Below are 21,340 nucleotides of genomic sequence, written 5' to 3' on the forward strand. Positions count from 1 at the left end.
CAAACTGCTTTATATGCTGTACATTTAGGTACATTCAAGTGTAGAAGCTATGCCTCACATATCAATCCTTAATACAAATTTGCCACTTACTCTGAGCTTTACTTTTTAAGCCATTACATGAAAAGGAGAAGCTTCAGGGGATAGCCGAGTTTGTTGTTTTTTAAGTTTATCCTGTACAGACTAATGGGCTGGTAGCACTTTATAGCCTACCAAAACATGTAGATGGTATCATGAGCTTTCGTGGGCACAGCCCACTTCTTTATAAGAAAATTTCGGTCATCTGAAGAAGCGGGCTGTGACCATCTACATGTTTTGTTAGTCTATAAAGTGCTACCAGACCATCTGTTGTTTAAGTTTATGAAAAGGAGAGTTTTTAATGGGAATAAAATTCAGTATAAATCCAATATTTCTAATGTCTTATCCATAAAATTCAGTGATAATGTAGGATACACAAGGAAAACTAAAATCAAGTTCAAGAATACCAAGTAAGATAATAAATGTAAAGCTGTTTTTCTGTCTGCATAAGAGTTATTATAAGGCTAGAAACTGAGTTAAATGCTTTCATTTGTAAGTGCAAGTAAAACCCTTGCCACTTTTGAGACTTCTGCTGGGCAGCAATTTCCCCTCCTCCCTCTTTTCCCCTTTTAAATTTTAAATACTGCATAGGAACCATTTACCCTGTGAGGTTCCCATAGTGAGGACCAAACCCTTCTCAGAGGAATTTTGGCACCTTATTAATTAGTTGGTTATGAGTAGAAACTGCATTCTTTCAGTGACTCCTATTTTGCCATCGGTAAAGTGTGATCCTATAATAAATTTCCATCAAGCAAACTATTTCTGGTAATTCCTCCTAATTAACACCAGACTGCTAATAATAAATTAGGCCGTACGTGTTTCTGATATAATCAAGATCTTGTCTGAGCACACAATTAACCAAAGCCCCAACAAAGTAAAACGCAAACCTACATTATGCTTTTGCTGGTAAAAGAATTTATATGAAATTTTGTGAGAAAACCTTTGAAGATCTTTCGGTCGGCAAAAGTTTTGAGTGACAGAAAGACTTGTTCTGGGTTGAGCAGTGAAAGGCGATTTATTGTGAAAACACACAGTTGAGTTTTTAGCCTATAAATCTTACACTAGATTACAGTTTCTTAATGAATGGATGACAGATCTCTTATTTTTGTCGGTACATTTTAATGTTAAATGATGTTGTGATTGATAGAAACCAAACCTCTCTCATTAAAATGTCAAATGTAGACTTGATGCCTTTAAGAGTTTGGCTTCTGGAGTTTAATATACTGTTTGCAAATAGACTTGCATTTGTCTTATTCGTAGCCTAAACACTGCAGCAGAGACAACATTCCTGTAAAGTTGCCTCTAAATTTTATATAGGCATGTGCAGTATTTTTTCTGCTTGTACAAATAAAGGAAGAAAACAACAGTGCATTTGCCTATTTCAGAGCTATCCAGCTCATGAGAATCTTATGAGGTTGCTTTATCATGAAGTAATTGACCATGTTACAGTAGATGGTTAAGTATCCCTAGGTGAAAGCAGAGAATGCTTTGTACCAAGGCTAAATACAGTATCAGATAATGCTCGCCATAGGAGATTGTATTGCTATGAAAAGCCTCAACCTAGGGAAAAATGCCAAACACAATTACAAAAACACTGCAAAATATTGTACTCTGGCCAATATTTTAAAACAAAGAATGCTCAATTAATAGAAATAGGATAAAGGTATTGTTCTGGGCTACATTTCTGCTTCTCTCGTGTGATTTTAAAAAAATCTGAACACCAAAAAAAGAAAAAAACACACCCATAAAAATAAATACAACTCCAAACCTGTTTATTAATATGTGTACATCATGACATTGCTATACTGACTCTATTTTTCATACATCTTTATCCAGAGTCAAAACTGATAACAGGAACAGAGTTTTGTCTTCTGAAATTCGCAAATGTGAAATTAAGAGTAGAAGCCAAAGCAATAAAGGAAGCAAGCAAACAAAATAAGGCAAAAACACTGAAGTTTGAGCAGCTGTAAACTGTGAATTAAAGTATTTTCCTTTTATTGCTGTTTGCAAAGCCATTCATATGAATAGAAAATGCTAGTATCAAAGCAAACAGCAGTTAAAGATACTGAACGGATCAACACATATTGCATCTACTACCCAGCATTTAAAATTATGATAAAGCATTCATTATTTATAGTTACAGATGAAGCAGCACACTTGATGTAATTGAACTTGGAAAAGCCTGCCATCATGGTTCAATTTAGGAACCCCCAAACCCACTTCCACTTCAAAACATTTCAAGTCAGTCTTGCCCTCCAACAGGCATATTTTGAGAAATCACTTACAGAGCATGAATGTAAAAAGCACAGTTGATTTTCCTAGCTATAATGTAGTTTCTGGTATGCCTGCTATTGTTCTAGAAGGCAGGATTAAACCTAGAGAATTCTAACATTTGCTCAAAAGCTGAACACTGTTTGAAAAATACTTTAGGAAGATGTGACATTGCTAACTGAACCACATCAAGCCTGTAATAAAAAAATACCAAACCAAAATCCCCCAAACAAAACAAAAACAACCCCCTAAAGACTCTGGAAGTAAATAAGCAAGGCTTCCTTTAAAGTACAATAAAAACGATACCAATGTGGATTATTCCTAACCAAAATTATATTCAGTGAGAGAGACAGAATTCTTATAAAGTGCCCTACTAGAATCTCACCTATTAAAAACGTTAATAGTCATATAGTTCCTTTTTTGTATGTTTGTTTATATAATTTGCTTTCACCATTTAATATTAATTACGTAACAGTAACTTTAGGTTTGAAGAATGCGTGTGCGCGCATGCATGTACATTAATATAAATAGAGCACAAATTAAAGGATAAAATTGCTGCATAACGCAGCAGAATTAGCCCCTTCCAGATTCCTAGAATTTCTTAGGCCACTTCTTAGGTCATGTCTTCCCTTCACAGACTTCACAGAAGATTGATGCTGCCGTGATCAATCTTCTAGCATTCGATTTAGCAGGTCTAGTAAACACCACTAAATCGAACTCAGAGGGTGCCTCTGTTGGCAGCCAGTACTCCTGCTCCTGTGAGATTTAATGGAAGCCAATGGGAGCAAATGCTCCCAACAGTTTCCAACTGTGGGGATGGCAGGGAAACTCAAATCAAGGTACATTGACTCCAACTACGTAATTAATGTAGTTGGAGTTGAGTCAACCTTCCTCTTTCATGTAGACCTGGCCTTAGTAACTGGGAAATTCCAAATCCTGGTTCACAAGAGGGGGCAGAAGGTTACGAATAATCACTTCAATAAATATTCAATGTGTGTTAACTGCAGTATAATTCCAAGCAGGCAAAAAAATATATATACTGTGTATCTAGTGAAAAGATTTTCAGTTCTCCTCCTTTAAAATATAGACTTTTCACTTGAAGTAACTACAGTATATTTTAAACATGTCCATATCCATCATCCCCTTCCAAAGCACGTGCTGTGTACCTTCATTGGAAGTATTTGACTAGTCTATTTCCCACTCTGGTATTTTAGTACATCCCACAAATATCTAGAAAACTGTAAATATTTTAAGCTTCTTTACAACATTTCCTCCATACGACTGGAAGTTAAAATGTAGTTCTACTAAGTACACCCCTCCAACTAAAAGTGAACACTACCTACCAAGAATCCTTTTATAGTGAACTCAACTGAACACTAATTTTTCTACCTTTATATTGCAACACTGTAGTTGCTCTCTCTTATACATACTTTATACACATTTCTTTACTGAAGCATGGCAAACAAACGGATGTGCCAGTTTCTTTATTTGACTTTCTTCATAATGCCATAGACAAACTTCTTTAGTATCAGTTCTCAATAGTAAATGAGGTTAATTTGAGGTCTAATGGCAGAACTAACAACCCCCTCTAATTAGCGTGTGCCTAAATCCTAGTAGAAGTCTAAACTGGCATACAGAAGCCCCTTCTTCTGTGGGGAGGACTCTCATTCACTGGGTGAAATTCACCCACTGTAAAGGGTCAAATCCTCTTGCCTAACTATTCAAGTCCTATTTTGAAAGCTTAAGTATGACTCAGTGGGGCAGAGGCCATGTGCTTGCTCTCTACTCAAGAGGATAATTTTGCATCAACTCACAGAAGCAGCTGACAAGTCTGGCAGTTTGCAATATATGCATAATTACTCTAGTGGTTGCATCTGTTCTCTTTCAAAATCCAAAAGCTACTGAACTGCTTAACTTAATATTTTATATCAAACTATCTATTACTTATGTCTCTGGAGAAAGTTAAACTAATAAGATTATAGCAGACAAGCAGGACAATAAGTTTTCAGTATAATAAATGAACATACATACATTCGTGAGCTACATGATGAAAACTGTACTTGGGAAAATTACATCTTCAGTTGTAATTTAGCGATTTCCCATATTATACTGGAAGTCTCTTGTATTGGACACAAGAACATCATTTGCACAATAATTTCCTCTCCTTCTCCCTCTCCCCTTTGGCGCTTCTAGTAATTGTCAATAATTGATAGAAAAGCTAGAAAATCTTAAATTTAAGGTGTGATGAAATATTTCTCAGACAATATCACACCCTCACTTTTGTTGGCTTGCATTTTGGTGGTAATTGCCACATTTTGAAGAGCAATGTGTTTTCACTAGTGACTCACGAGACATCTTTTAGATACTTATTTTCCAACAGAGTTGCAATTCCATCATTATTTGGAGGTCATGTAAAAATCTCTGAAATGCCCATTGTAGATCTGCTGAAGACTTGACTACCAAAGACAAGACTCCATAAAATGTAGCTTGGGCTCATGAAGGAGTGGGCAAATGCCAGCTCATGGGCTGGATCCGGTCTACCACAGTTAGCTCCGGGAAAGCTCCCACCACTATACTTATCTGTATGACCACAGATACCAGCAATCACAGCTCCTGTTGGCTGCGGTTCGCCGTTCCTGGGCTATGAGAGCACAGACCTGGACACCACTTCTTGCAACGCCCATTGCCCAGGAAAGGCAATTCCACAGCCAACAGGAGCTGTGATTGCCAGTACCTGTGGCTATGCAGGTAAAAATGGCAGTGGCGGCCCACCAGGGGCTAAACCCTGGCAAAACCCCGCTGTGTTATTGCCCACCCCGGGCTCAAAGAATGTGGCATCACAGCAAATATTTCATGCATTAATATTCTTCAAATACATTCACTTCTTATCTTTTATAGTGTTCCATTTTTTATAAAAAGAATTCATTCCTATAAAATAATGTGTATACATATCTGATGCCAAATCCACCCCCCTTTTTTTCCTAAATACCCACAAAATGAAATCTCATTTGATCAGGTCTCTTAATCTATAAGCCTCATTTCTGATATGTAAACAAATACAATTTTGACCATAAAAAAAATCATGAGATCAATATACTGATATGCTGTAAGGGGTGTATTTTTTACACTCAATTTACTCTTGGTATACAGATCACCCTCCCTCTCTTTTTACTGATTTAAAAAAAAAAAATCACTGATAAATACTCAGTATGATCATACATAAAAAGCCAACATTTCTTACTTCTCTCTTCCATTGCCTAAAATCTTATGTAACTATTTTATTAGCCTACTGAAAACGGACAGCTGATGAAATTCAACGTTCTCCATTCCTTATGTTTGTTATGTTTCAGAAGTTCATTGAGTGAGCATGTTTCTTGCACAGTGGCTTATCCTTTTTGGAAAAGAATGTCTGACCCTCCAAACTGTCACAACATACCTGAAATATGATTGGGGGAAAAAAATCATGTAGTGAATTATTATGAATGTGAAATAACAATCACATATTACTGATGCATACAGCCAGAGAATAAAAATCATGCATTGCTTAGGAACCTGCTTTCATGATGGGGTATTAAAAATTGTCAGTGCTGGTCAAAACCTATTCTTATTTAGGTACAGGCAGTCCCCGAGTTACGCGGATCCGACTTATGTTGGATCCGCAGTTACGAACGGGGCCCTTCCTCTCCCTGGTCTCCAGCAGACCAGGGAGAGGAAGCAAAGCAGCAGAACACGCGGGCAGCGGACAGGGCTGTCCGCTGCCCACGTGCTCCGCGGCTTGGTTCTGCTTTGCTCTGCTTTGCCCCCCCCCCGTCCCCCTGGTCTGCAGACCAGGGGGAGGGGGGGGGGGGGCAAAGCAGAGCCAAGCCGTGGAGCGCGCAGTCAGCTGACAGCTGGCCGCGTGCTCTGCGGCTTGGCTCTGCTTTGCCCCCCGTTCCCCTGGTCTGCAGACCAGGGGGACGGGGAGCAAAGCACAGCAAAGCCACGGAGCCCGAGGGCAGCAGGACAGCCACGGCGCATCTGGGCTGTCCCGCTGCCCCCGTGCTCCACGGCTTTGCTCTGTAAACTCGTATGTCTGCATTTAAAAAAACAACAAACCTTGTATATATAAAACTCTGAATACAAACAATATTCTTGCTGTTTTAGAAACATGACTTCTTTCTTTATTGATGTTTAATGCTATATCCAAGGAGAATCAACATTAAGGGTTACATGCTAGTACGCATGGTCATGATGCTGGCCAAATGATCTCTAAGAGTGCCAAAATACCACAATAGCGAACAACTGTGAAAGAGCTTTTTGTTTAGGTCAGGAGGATTAAGTGACATTGTAGCTTTTACACCCACATTGCTCAGGTTAGCACAAGCAATGCCGCCACTGACTTGTATAAAATGGGGAATAGTTTTACTTACCGAGCACACAAAGCAGGTGTCATGCCAGGTGTGGCCCAAGGCTTCAAGAAACCTGTCTCCAGCTTCAATGGGGAATTCACAGCCATAACACATGGTACCAAAGAGGGCATAGTAATCTATAGCACAGATAGTATGAAGCATGAGTGGAAATGCAAGAATTTCCCTTAGAAGTTGTGTTTTTCAGGGGTGGGTACTGTGTTCATGTGTACCTGATAAGTTCCAGCATTAAGCATTTGGGAGGTGGATAGACTAAATAAGGGCCTGTGAGACAAGCAACACCCTTTCCTCTTACCAGCTCCCTTCCCTTTCTATTTCCTAATCTTTCCTCCTCCATCGGTTTTCTTCCTTCTGTGTTTTCATTTTGAAACCAATACAGGCAGTCCCCGGGTTATGTACAAGATAGGGACTGTAGGTTTGTTCTTAAGTTGAATCTGTATGTAAGTCGGAACTGGCGTCCAGATTCAGCCGCTGCTGAAACTGACCGCCAGTTCTGACTTACATACAGATTCAACTTAAGAACCCCAACCGTCCCCAAGTCAGCCGCTGCTGAAACTGATCAGCGGCTTATTCCAGGAAGCCCGGGGCAGAGCAACTCTGCCTCGGGCTTCCTGTAGTCAGCGCTGGTCAGTTTCAGCAGCGGCTGACTTGGGGACGCCTGGGGCAGAGCAGCTGGGGTGCTGCTGGGTTGCTCCAGTAGCACCGCTCCTCGGCGCTACTGGCCCAACCCAGCAGCACCCCAGCAGCTCTGCCCCAGGCATCCTGATTCAGCCACTGCTGAAACTGACCAGCAGCAGCTGAATCAGGACGCCTGGGGCAGAGCAGCTGGGGTGCTGCCGGGTTGGTCCAGTAGTGCCCAGAGCGGCTCTGCCCCAGGGTCCACAACAAAAGCCTGGTCTGCTGGGGGGGGGGCACACTAGCTGCGCGTCCCCCCTCAGCAGACCAGAGACACCGGGAGCAAAGCCGCAGCCGCGGCGTGGTCCCGCGCCTCTGAGGCTTTGCCAAAGCAAAGCCTCAGAAGTGTGGGAACCCGCCGCAGCTGCGGCTTTGCTCCCGGTGCCCCTGGTCTGCTGGAGACAGTTCCCAGCAGACCGGGGGCACCGGGAGCAGCTTTTCTCGCCCCGGAGGTCGAGGTGGCGGGACCGCTGCCGGCGAGCTCCGGGGCGAGAAAGCCCCGTTCGTAAGTGCGGATCCGACATAAGTCGGATCCGCGTAAGTCGGGGACTGCCTGTAGTGTGTTATGAGTGAAGTGCACCCCATAGAGAAGGCCAGAACAACATCTATGCACTACTTAAAGCCCAACTCAGTCCCTGTTTTGAGACTTTACATGCCTGCCCTCAACACGGGACATATACTACTTACACTTAATGTACACATGTGCTCTCGTTTTCTTTCCTAAACACAGATCAATACTTTTGATCTAGCTGGATTTTTAAACTGTTAAGTTTTTACCCCCACTGTAGTTTGCTTGTGTTGAACAGAGTGTTTTTTATAAAATGAAACAAGTTTTCCCCAATTACTGCTCCCTAAGTCTGGATTCCATTGTATCTTTGTTATAAGGTGCACCGAACAACACATTTTTAAAAACACACAAAGGTCAGTATTGGCTCTCAAAGTCTCCTCTCAAAGAGTGAAACTCTCCCCTGTGCAGCAGTCCATCTCAAATGCTATGCATCATTTACATTCCATGTGCTGCTGCTCAGCTGTACAGGCCAAATTTCACCCTGAATTAGTTTACCTTTTTCTTTTATTGCAGACCCATCCCTACTCCCCACCCCAAAACAGCAAGCATAAGGAAAAAATAAATGTTCATGCCCAGAACAAGAACAGTGAGGTAGATTTAAAAGGCTTTGGATCACTGCATCATGATGTCATGGAACACAGACTTGCTGAGTCTTTCGAATGCTTGCTGGAGTACACAGAGCTAACAGGTGCCTCTTTACATGTGAGCAAGCATAAGGAGCAAAGGTCTGCTTTGGATCCCCCCCAAAACATGATGCAAGCACAGACACATTGGAGCTGTAAAGCCCTTCTCTGTCTGGCAGTAGCAAGAGGATGTCATTTTAATTAATCCCGTACCTTGATTCCGGGAAAAAATAATAATGTGTGCATATAGGCATAGTGGGGAAAGTTGATAAAAATACCAAATAGTAGAGCACATCTCCATCTCACAGGACCTGTAAATCTTGGCTGCAACCCTGGTGCCACAATCATATTGCTTCAATACGTCTGTTGTGCTTAAAACAATCGAAGTCCTATTTAACGTGGCTCCCAGTTACAGTATAAAAAAGTTGCAGGCTTTCCTTTTGCAGTGGCAAAGGCGGAAGGGAAAAGGAAGATTTCTTTACCTTTCACTACCTAGAAATGGTGGTGTACCCGGTTTCTTTCATGCAGTGTTCTTCACACTGTGGTATCGCAACGTGCTTTATGTTCAGTAAGTTAATACTGATTGCTCAGCCAATCCTTCAATTTTACCACCTCGTTAGAAATCCGGAACTTTTACAAAATAGCACTGCCACCCTCAGCTCTAACAGTAATACCTGCAGCCTCAGCATGTGCCAAAGATGTCTAGTACTAACAGTGTTGTGGCTCATAAGTAAGTTTACTACCAAATATGTCATGCTGGTATTAATGGCATCGTGTTCCAATATCTATCTGCCTGTAGTTCAGAAAAGTGAGCATTTGAGATGAGAAGTCTTGTAAAGTAGCATAAATCAGTATATTGCGTAACATGGCGGCTCATTTGATAGCAGAAGCAAGAATTCAATAGGGGCAGAACAAATGCTGTATTTAATTCATCTCGAGGCAAGTTACTGATTACTTTAATACTTTAAGTATGATCAGTCTATTTACATACTGTCAACTGTTTCTAAGTTCAGGCAACAAAGAGTCCTGTGGCACCTTGGAGATTAACAGATTTATTAGGGCATAAGCTTTCGTGGGTAAAACCCACTTCCTCAGATGAATTGGAGCGGAGTTATAAAAACAGGGATATATATATATAAGGAAGAAGCTGTCTGTATTAATGAAGGTAATTAAATCAGGGTGGAAGTGGGTCATTTACAGCATTTAGTGTTGAGATAGGACTATCCAGAGAGGGGAAATCAACTGGTTAACACATTTCAAAGGAATTTTTGATGACCTACCTCTGCCATACTAACCTTTATCACCCCTTCACTATCTACCATTGTTCCTGCTTCACTCTGAGCCATCAACTATAGGTGAAGTGTTGGCTCCAATGAAATCAATGAGAACTTAGCCATTACTTGAGTGGAGACAAGATTTCTCCCCAGTTCTCTTCTTCACACAACACTAATGATGTCTTTCCTTTCACGTTTTGTGAATGTTTATTATAAATACCAGCCATTACTTTCCTAGAGGCGGACTCTATGGGGAAAGTTTTAAACAAACTAGGAAAGCAAATAAAATAAATGAAATTAAAGGAAATGGTTTGGCTGAAATAAGAAAAAAGTCAATAGGAGACTCTGTTCTTTGCATTAATACTGGTCTTTAGATTTTCAAGAGCTGCAAATCATTGCATTTTTACTCCTGCCAATCTTTTCATGTTAAGCTTGTGTTATACAGATGTTATTCCTGATCCTGAAAAAAACTTCCTCTTGTGCACATCACTTACTACCAGAAGTATTCTTATTGCCTTCTGTAAGACTACTCAGAAACACGCTACAGGTTGCACCTCTGAAAACTGGCACTCTCTGATCTGTCAACATCCATGGTCTGGATCTGTCAACATCCATGGTCTGGTAGGACCATGGATGCTCCTGGACCAGAGAGCCTGGGAACCTAATGGCAGGAAGGGCAACAGCACAGCCAGGGCTGGGGGCAACAGGGCTGGTGCCCACTGCAGTACTAGGGCCAGAAATCCCCAGCAGCCCGTGGCAGTCTGGGACCAGGAAACCTTGGCGTTGGGGGCCAGAGAACCCTGGCAGCACATGGCAGCTCGGAGCCGGGGAAGCCTGGCCACTCATGGCAGTATGCAGCCAGGGAAGTAGTTGGGGGCCAGAGAACTCTGGCCATCTGTGGCAGCATGAAGCCAGGGAAACCTGGTGCCCATTGCAGTGTAAGGCCAGGGCTTGGGGACAGAGAACCCTGGTGGCCCATGGCTAAAGCGGGAGGACCAGCGGCAGCAGAGCAGACAGCCTGGCTGGTGAGGGGGTAGATAGGTCAAGAGATAAGGGGCTGACCGGCTTCGGGCTGGCAAATCCTCTCGTTCAGGACCAGTCAGGTCCCAACAGTGTCAGACCAGTGAGGTCCAACCTGTACTAGGTTAAATTTTGGTTATCGGACTAATCGTGTAGTCCATACAATTTGAATCAACTACACGATATGTCGATAAGGGCTGCTGCAAACGGGCTGCTTGGCTGCAGAAGCCCTGTCTGTGGAGGAGCCCAGCTCCCCCTGAACTCCCGCAGAGAGCGGCTGCTTCACAGCAGTCTCCCCTAGCCCCCTCTGACAGAGGTGTGGGGGGGAAGCGGCACCGTGGAGACGGTGCTGGGGATAACCAGCTTTTAAGACAGCTCCCCCCAGCACCAGCTCCTATTTTACCCCCCCCTTGCTGCCTCTCAGAGACAGTGGGGCAGTGGCAGGGGAAATGCATAGTCGATATTCCAGTCCACTACTTGCAACATCCCATACCTGTACTTTACATAGGACGCTCATTTAATCCCTTTAAATAAGCAAATGAAGAGCTAACGATTCTCAGAAAAATTAACATGAGCATCTCTGTAGAATTAGCATTTTGTTGCATTATCTATACCAACATCTGGGAATTTAGCAACTAAATGGAATTAAACAAACAGACTATTCCTGATGAAGACCATGGCAAAATTCAGACTGACTGCACAGTGGCAAAATCCAGCCCCAAACTTTTAAGAAGCTATTTTCTTGAATAAATTGAAATAAATAAATTGCTAAACGAAGTAGTTGGAGAGTTTCTTCTGCCAAAGTGAAATTATTTTTGTTTTGTTTCACTGAAAACATTGTTTCTATAGTTACTGCTCACCTGTCTCACAATAGGGGTCCCCATCTTCCAAATGGAAGACATTATTGCGAATGGGATTATTGCAGGCCACACATACAAAACAGGAAACGTGCCAAGTTTGTTTCAAAGCATTGATTACTTCCTGTTGGGATAAGAAAAAAGGGTGTTAAGAATTGATTTTGATATAAATGGACAGGAGTGATCATGTTTGTTTTCAGGAGTTCCCTGCAATGTTACTAGAAGATCTTATTAAATAAATTAACACAAACATAATTTTTTATTAACATTATATCTTATAAATTGCTGCATTTTTTATAAACGTTTATCACTCTCTTCATCTAGGATGAAGAACTGTTTAAATTGTTATCTCAATGCTTTCAACATGTCATTACAAGTCTTTGGCAGCTGTCAAAAACTATAAACTAGCAAAGAATCCCAAACCAGGATCACAGTTCGATTTCCCCAGCTTTTCAGGAATACTTTTGCAATATTCTGAAAGACACCTGCAAAGCTGAAGTTCAAAAGCTTAATATTACTGCTGCCCTAATAGATTTTGAGACAGATTCTGTCACCCTTATTCACACTGAATAGTGCATTTCTGTGTGAGTAGTCCCACTGATTTCAGACAAATATAAATGAATATTCACGAAGACAGGGAAAAATTAAATCAAAGGATATAATAAAGGAAACTGTGTCAATTTTGTTCAGTTTTGAAAGATGATGTAATGCCAAATGTGACTTGAAATCTGGATTGCTAGAGCCATGAGATGTATGTTGGCATTTCCAGCTACATTGGGGAAGAGACTCATATCTTTCTGAATCAAAGGATTGGAATTGGAAAAGTTAGACTGAGAGGGAGCAAGAGATTTTCTACCTACCAACCTATAGGGAACATTTTGATATTTTATCTTTTACCTAATGCGAGACAAATGACATGTTCTGTAGTACTGAGCTAGGCATAGTAATTTTTACAAATTTTACAATGAGTTTTTTAATGCTGTGAAAAACCACCAATAAAATATAATTTCCCTTAGGACAACTGAAGAACTGCAGTAGTTATGAACAGACAACTTGAAGAGAGAAAATTAACTCCAAAGAGGCACAGCCAGAGGAAAGGCCGAGAGTCCACATTTCTGGTCATGGGGAAGCTGCAATGTCTCTCCTCAAACAGTGCTGGAGATAAACTGGTAAAGTCCATCATTGGTATGGAACTAGAATATAGAACTACAGCCTGTATTCTTATCTATATGATGACAGCTGCAGTAGTGCTACAGAGTGAATCTGTAGCAGGAGAAATTGGCTACAAAAAAGGGATTTCATAGTTCTAAAAGGGACATGAAAGGTGCCTTGTAAGTTAAAAAACAAACAAACAGGGTAATCTGCAATAAAATGTTCCATAAAAGCTACTATTCCCATTAGAAGAAAGGAGGCAAGGTTGTGGTTAACATTCTCCTTAAAAAACTCCCCAAATACTAATTTAAACCGTGCACACCCAGTTTGATTACTTACTCCAAGTATCTTCCTCTGGCATCGAGAACATTCAGGAGCAAAGAACTTCTCATAGCAGACCTCGCAATAGAGAGACCCCTTCTCTTCCACAAACCCAATATAAGCCATAGAAGTTCTGCAGTGAGCACAGTTAAACTCTTCTGGATGCCAGGATTTCCCTAAAGCCACCAAGAAAGGTCCCCTGGTTAAAGGAGAAGGAACTAGGTTAGCCAATGCAGAGCAACTTAGGGAGCAACATTGACAGCTATAAACATCTATCCATGTGATATTAGAACTACATATCTTACTGATTGACATCTGTTATCTACAACCATCTTTAATGAACTGCTGAGCAATTCTGCATCCATTTAAATGTAGTGCTTGGAATGATCTTTGGTCACAATAAATACCAATGGATTTTATTTCACTTCTTACTTTGAACACCATTAAATAAATGCCATCACACTGAAGTGATTGCTAGAAAAGCTACAACTTTAGAATATCACATTATATTCCAAACTATTTCTATATTGCAAAATATAATTATATTTGAAATTATATTACCTTTTCAGTGCATATCTGCATCAAGATTACAAATGTTAAAATAGATTTGATTCCACAGAGAAGTCAAGACCATATAAGATCAGTTTTTCAAAAGACAAAAATAAATACATTTCTCTGTAAAGTCTGTTGTTGTGATTAACTATTCCAGGCGAGAGAGCACCATTCTCTCCAGTACCCAGTTATGGCAAGAACACTTTGCATTCAGAACAGAAAAAAGTCAAGCCATTATCATTTGAGAAATGCAAAAAACCTTGTAAAATATTAATCTGGAGAAGACAATTAGGCTTTTGGATGAAACAACCCAGTCTACAAGCAAACTAATTTTTCCAGATAACACTTATAAAGCTCTCCCTTATACAATTATATTTAAGTTAATTTTGAAACCGAAAGATGTTAATTTCTACACTAAACATTTATTTTGATACTCTCACATATTTATTTTAGCTAAGATAGGTTTTTGATTTGAGACTAAGTTCAAACCATATTCAAACTTTAAGGAAATGTGTATCTGGATCAAAGCTTTGTGGTTCAGTCTCATCCATCTCTTAGCATACATTTAGTGTCTGCAACCCTGAAAGATTAAGTATCTTGTTGCCTGCTGTACTCAGCCTAATCCTGATCACGCTCAATATAAAGCACTTAACCTTTGTCCTGCATCAAAACTCAAAAACAATCGACCACGTATACTACAATGATTATTCCAAATATTAAAAAGAATGAAATATAATATATTTTGTATAAAATAAGATTTCTTTACCAACAAAGTAGTTGGAGAAGAATTTTTGCAAATAGCTTACTAGCCTGGGGTATTTTTCAGGATGAGAAGACAAACAGGCAGAAGAAAGAGGCAAAATTCATCAAAAGAAGCTGTGGATAATTCTTTTAATTTCCCACATTTATTTGCTGTATTGATGGAACATGAACACAAGAGGAGAACAAAAGAAATGGGACTAAAGTACATTTAGAGTGGCTCATGGATCATCTTGAAAAAGGACCAAAATTATTTAATTTTAATTTCCTGACTATATTGGACCACTGGAGAAAGCAGTAGAAACTATTTTTGGAAATTTGTCCCTGAATGTGGAAGTCAGAATTAATGTAGTCAAACTCCAGACTCCCTTGTGGATGCCTGAATAGCACAAACGCTGACCTTACCTGATACCCCCTCAGCCTCTGTACAAGCACCTTTTTACATCAATGCCCTTTCAGTTATGTACAGATCAAACAATACAAGTTCTTGTGTACAACAAAGTGCTCTCTTCTCTCAGTGTCAGCACAGGCTAATTTAACGCATTCATTAACACAGAACTGACACTGAAGAGGTTCTTCTAGCTCCAGCAGGATCAAATTTCTGTTTGCCTCCACTAAAATGATAGGCTTGGATAGTTACAAAGTGGAAGGAAAGTATTGTACTAAAAGCAGGAGAGGGACTTCAACATCTGTTATATTTAGCTCTCCACAGTTTGCAATTTTGACATTTTTAGGCTAAGTATTCCAGATAGTGTGCTAGAATCCAGGTGGACAGGAAATGGTATAAAATTTTATCTAGCGGTTTTCCCTCTGAACAGTCCTCAGACAAATATGGTAGCACACTGCATAGTGTCTCGGGATTTTTTTCTATCAGTACCTTTGTACTCACTATATACGTATGTTCAGATACTTTTTTTAAAATGTACTTTTAAATGCGTCACTGTTTAAATATGCTAGAAGTTTAATCGTGCCCACTAATTTAAAAAGAAAACTACAAAGGACAGAAAAAAAATCATTGGAAAGTATATAAAGATGTGACAATCAGAATTTTGGGGGTGCTACTGATCTTTGCATATTTTTGATTAAACACTTTAATCCAATGGAGAACTTGCAGTAATAAAAGATATTAATTTATTACTGGACCTAAAGGTGACTTCTCACTGGAAATTTTATAAGTGGTATTACAAAACGATCACTTACTCCATCATAAAAATCAAGGCCTCTCCTACAAACCATAGCTTGCTTTGAGTGAGCTCCCCTTGTAGGCCGCTTTGAGGTGCTAAGGACTTTGGGCCCAATTTTCAAATACAACTGTTTAGACCATGTGTGCAAACTTTGTAGCTGGAGGTAGAAACATACACTCGTCCAAACAGTTACTCTTTGAGCACCCTGAAAGATCACCGCATGTGCAAATTAGGCAGCCTCTTTTATACTGCTTATATATAAGCAGTATATAAGGGGAAGTAAATACTTCCCAAAAAATAAGCACAATTACACTATTTTGACACTAACGAGATACAACAACCGTATATTCATGTGGTGCACCAGCTGTTTTCCTCTGGGTGATCATGTGATTATATTACACTCATATCCACAGAGGAATTTAGTGGTGGTGAGATAGAAAAGATTTTCACATCTGCTCAACTGGACAATTGCTTGATAGTTAATGGAATGGCAGTCCAAAAAATAAATGTTTCTTCTTTTCCAAATCCAACACTATAATATGTATTTTTGAATATGTAAGGAACCAGGAAAAATAGTACTCTTAATTTTGCCCTTCAAAATAGTTCAACTCTGTGAAAAGATCTAAAGAATAAATCTTTTGTCTCACACAAGAATGTATTGGTGGAGACCCCAGGAATACAAATTTGAATTTCCAAGTGACAGCCAGTTCAGAGTCTTGGTGTTCAGAGACTTACTGAGTTCCAGAAGTCTTTGGAAGCTATCAATTTTAAGTCTGAGAGCTTCATTACAAATATCACATTGGTATTTTAAACAGAAAATATAGTTTGTGTTTGGTTTGGATATTTTTATGCAAAGAAAGAAAGGTTTATCTAATGAAACCTTGGAAAATGTTGAAGTCTGTGAAAGATAAACATATCAATAATTAAGAGAATAAATTAAAAAGTTATAAGATGTCTCAATTTTTTTTTGACTTGACAAGCCATGGTTACTCTATGCCTTAGTGTAAAGTAACCAAGTCTACAGTGCATTTTGGCTGCAAAACAGGTGTACAATGCAATGTCACTTGATCCCACGCCTACCTTTTCATCGGTAATGCTGCCACTAAGGGCATGAACTGTAATTATGTTAAAACTTGAACTCCAAAAGCTATCACAATCTTCCAAAACCACTGTAGCGTGAGAATGCTACGTGAACTCCATATACTGATTACTGTACTGTCAGTTGATCTTGACATGAAATGATCCTTGTTCTTAAGAATTCTGCATTTAAAGATACGAAAGCCTGGTCTTTAAAAAGCACCTGAATAATCTGAATTGACATACAACTGACTGTTAAAAGGCAAATAAATAGTGCTCAAACTGAAATATCATATGGTACTGTGTTGTACCTAGTGCTATGTATGCTCTAATAGGCAGCTTTTCTTCTAATTACAATACATTCCAGTAGCAGTAAGCTTAAAACTGAAAATGGTATGCAAATTCAATTGCAACTCCCATATTTTTATTCGCGTTCAGAAGGTTGTTTAATCCAACATCACAGGAACTAATTCTTCTACCAGAGTACAAGAGATTTATGTAAGAAATAATCAGCATTAGTGAAAAAGGAAGTTAGACATGTGAGTCCTATGCACATGTGGGAAAACAAAAACCATTACTTTAAAATGCATTATATAATTCAATGGCTGCAAAGCATCATTTAAGTGTGTAGATGGCATATGCCCAACTCCACCTGATGCTTCTCTTCCCCTCTCTGGCACCCTCCTCTATCAAAAAGCTGATTTCACCAGGTCTATTAGCCTCTACACCCTTCCTGCCTCCTCCCCCCCACCCAAAAAAAATTGACAGAATGGTGTTGTGATGACCACTCATGTTGGGCTTGGTAGCCCCTCTATCGCAGATGGCTGGGCTGAATTTGCGTGACTGGTGTTGCAATCTGGCATGCTAGATCACAGCAACAATCAATTTTCTCCTGCCAAAAAGCGGTCTGACCCTAGGCTGCATGAGCCCAACAGCTCTATAAACTATACTATGATTTATTAAGGAGGTATCAGTCACACAAAATCTACAGTAGGTAATGGTAAAAGTACTGTTGATGGCATTTTTTTTTCTTCATTGTGTGGACTGCATCTTACCAGCCTGTTTCACACACCACACATTCTCAAGTTCAGATACATAACTTAGTTCCCATTTAATTTGTGATCCATCATCATCCATGTGGTAACTACAGCAACTGGTTACATTCAAATTCTTATTTTTATTTGTATTTCAGTAGTACCTAGGGGTCTTAATCATACACTGAAGTCACAGTGAGCTGCGTATTCATGTTATAAGACAGTCACTGCTCCAAAAAGACTGCAAGCTATGTAGTATTAAGAAAGTATTTAAGGTATGTTTAAATCCATTTAATGAGATTTAGCAGCTGGAGACAAGGTGAAATAACACCATATGACCATCTGGTTCTCTGAATTAGAGCATAAGAGCCACTGGAATAGATAAGGCAACACTAATGTCTGCTAAACTGGCAACAATTTAAAAGGAGCTGCAGTTTCTCAAATGAGAGATAATAGTGCTACATCTTAAAAACAAAATAACTATGTAGACTGATCTGGATCTCTGCATGTAATCTACTAGGTACTGATCCATTCACAGATTTTTATTGGCCAGGTAATGAAAGAATTGAACGCTATAGGAAAAAAACATGGCTAAACTTTTCAATACATCCTTTTAATTGCACCCATAAGACTTGAGAGCACATATATTTTCAACAACCTTGCATTTTTATATTGCAGCATAAAATTAGAATAGGAATGAATGCCTACCTATGTTTGGAATTAGTGCATGTGTACATATTTAATTCCTTATTGTGACAAGAAGATTTTCAGATTGCTCATTTTAATGCCTCGATTAATAAATAGAAATGGTGAAGAAACATTTTAAAATAAATATTTCCAAAATATCTTACCACAGTTGAGTTACCACTGAACAATTAAAGTCTAAAGTTAGCTTAATGTTAAATGATCAGAGAGGACACTATCAGAATGGAAAGTTAATATGTCAAACAAGTTGAATTCAATTCAGTTATACTCATCATATGATTACAGTGCTGTCTTAACTCTTTTGACTTGGCTCCCAAACCATGATATAAAGATAGCCTGCTGAATGCAGTGTATAACAGAAAAGTTGATTACCTATTATATTTGAAACTTTTACATGTGAAGTACAGATAATTCTTCAAAATTAGTTTTTCAGAAAAGTATCTAAAGTCTGACCAACGTAACCTGTTGGCTCAACCACAATGAAAATTACAATGCCTCAGCAATTTCACTAGCTTAAAATATGGTTAATAAATTAGTAAATCAAAAGAGAGAGAACTGTAACAGACTCATCCATGGATTTATTTCATTCCCCCATGGATTTATGAGATTGAGCAGCCCAGAAATTTTTTAAAAAAATGCCACACTTAAGAATTTGTTTTAAAATCCAAAAGCATGACCTAGCTCTTAGGAAACACACACTGCTCCTTTTTATATTTACTGCCCTTCTGGTGAGAGACCCATCAACTAGATGGCAGTAATCATTAGCTATATAAAATAATTCATTATTGCACCACTGAAATGAATGGGACTTATTTAGTTTAATCTCAGTTACAAAATATGTCTCATAGGTTACTCTTTCTTTGATTTCCATATCATCTAATATTTGCCTTTCAACTTCGTAATCTTCTAGGGTTGACTGAACGTTTGATTTAGTCACAACTTGTTGATTTGGTTTAGGTTTATTTTTGCCATGTCCCAGTCAACGTTCTTGTTTTCAGTAAAACAGGTTCTAAAAGCATCCGTGACTACTAAGAGCAAATAATGGCTTCCACATTTGCTTCCTGTATCACCAAGTTCAGACTCATTTTTTAAATAAATTGTATGGATTTCTTGCATAAAAATACTATGTAATACTGAACCATGTTATGCTGAAATGTAGCCCAAATAATTAAAAAACAAAACAAGACTCTGCAGTCAGAAAAATTTTAGGATAAAATGATAATTAAAGGGGTACAAACCTAATGACCTGGTTACATTGAGCACACATAGGAGTACGCTTTCCTGCTGGAATATGCTCTGCTCTCTGGACCAAAGTGTCTTGTTCTTCTAGCGGAGGTTGTATCACAGACTTGTCACTTGGTGCAGTTGCGCCAGACGGTGTAATATTGTTTGATGTCCATCCACTTGCAGGAGCTATGGAAAATAGCAGAAAGACTATTTTGAATACTGTCTACCCTATGTCAATAAGACTACACAGAAATACAAGAGAACGGAGTTCAGTTCAATACTTGAATTTGTATGTATAAAAGATGAACAGTACATACCTGATACTGAAAAAAATATATAATAGGGCAATGTGATAGATTGAGTTTACTCTTTTCAAGCAATCTGGCAAGTGACTAGCCACCAAAAGCACCAAACCTACATTACCATTATCTACCAGGCTAAAATCTCTGGGAAATATATAATGGTTTTCACTTAAAGGAATAGAAAAATTGGATATAATGGAGCAATCAGGTTACCGTATGTGCAACATGTTAAGATCTCACTGTGCTTTGGAAAGGTCAGGCAGAAGGTTGAAGGCAAACACATGAGCAGTGACAAAACATCATGACATACATCTTAGAACTCCAGAAAGATCTTAGAGTCATTGTGGATAGTTATCTGAAAACAGCCACTCCATGTGTAGAGGTAATCAAAAAAGAATACAGAGTAGTGGGAATAATTCAGAAACAGAACAGATAAAACAGAAAATATACTGCCTCTATATAAATCCATGGTATGCCAACATCTTGAATTCTGCATGCAGCTGTGGTTAACGCATCTCAAGAATGATATACTAAATTGGAAAAGGTTCAGAAAGGGTAAAAAAGAAATATTAGGAGGATAGAATGTCTTCCATATGAGGAGAGATTAACAAGACTGGTTCTTCTCAGCTTGGAAAAGAAACTACTAAGATAGTTCTCTATCATATCCTATAAAATCATGACTGGTGTGGAGAAAATAAATAAGGACATTTTATTTACTCCTTCTAAAAAACACAAAAACTAGGGGCCTCCAAATGAAATGAATAGGCAGCAGGCTTAAAACAAACAAAAGGAAGGTTTTTGCATTTTTTGCGCAGAATGTGCAGTCAGCCAGTGAAACTCCTTGCCAGAGAAGTTGTGAGGGTCAAGACTTGAATAGGGTTCAAAAAAATGCACGGAGAATATGCCCATCAATAGCTATTAGTCAGGCTGGGCAGAGATAGTGCTCCTAGCCTCTGCTTGCCAGACACTAGGGGATGGATCATTTCATGGCTACCTGTTCTACTTATCCCCTCTGGGGCATCTGGCATTGGCCACGGTCGGGAGATAGGATACTGGGGTTTATGGACATTTGGTCTTATGTTCCTAAAGAGTTGTACTAAAACTATATTTGTTAAATTTTCTTAACATCTCCCGATTTAAAGAAAATAAAATTTGGGATATACTAAATTTGTTTTTCTGGTTTCTGAATTTTAGGTTGTATTAGCACCAGCTTTTAAGGAATTTCTGAAATTAGGATAGTTTTTAAAAATATGAAAGC

At 39.2% G+C, this 21,340-nt stretch overlaps 1 protein-coding gene across 5 annotated transcripts in view; it reads right to left on the minus strand.

The window, feature by feature from the left end:
• Positions 1 to 1,830: 1,830 nt before the first annotated feature.
• Positions 1,831 to 21,340, minus strand: part of PDLIM5 (PDZ and LIM domain 5) — a 220,630-nt gene continuing 201,120 nt past the window's right edge. For all 5 annotated transcript variants that reach the window (XM_075929620.2, XM_014576356.4, XM_014576355.4 and 2 more), the window contains 5 exons: positions 19,792 to 19,966; positions 13,261 to 13,441; positions 11,773 to 11,893; positions 6,756 to 6,871; positions 1,831 to 5,782 (listed from right to left, as the gene is read on the minus strand). In XM_075929620.2, the coding sequence (XP_075785735.2) occupies positions 5,693 to 5,782; positions 6,756 to 6,871; positions 11,773 to 11,893; positions 13,261 to 13,441; positions 19,792 to 19,966 (683 nt within the window). In that variant the 3' untranslated portion in view covers positions 1,831 to 5,692. The remainder of the gene's footprint in view (positions 5,783 to 6,755; positions 6,872 to 11,772; positions 11,894 to 13,260; positions 13,442 to 19,791; positions 19,967 to 21,340) is intronic.

The sequence above is a fragment of the Pelodiscus sinensis genome, chromosome 4, assembly GCF_052426305.1.
Source record: "Pelodiscus sinensis isolate ZL-2025 chromosome 4, ASM5242630v1, whole genome shotgun sequence".
NCBI classification, from domain to species: domain Eukaryota; kingdom Metazoa; phylum Chordata; order Testudines; family Trionychidae; genus Pelodiscus; species Pelodiscus sinensis.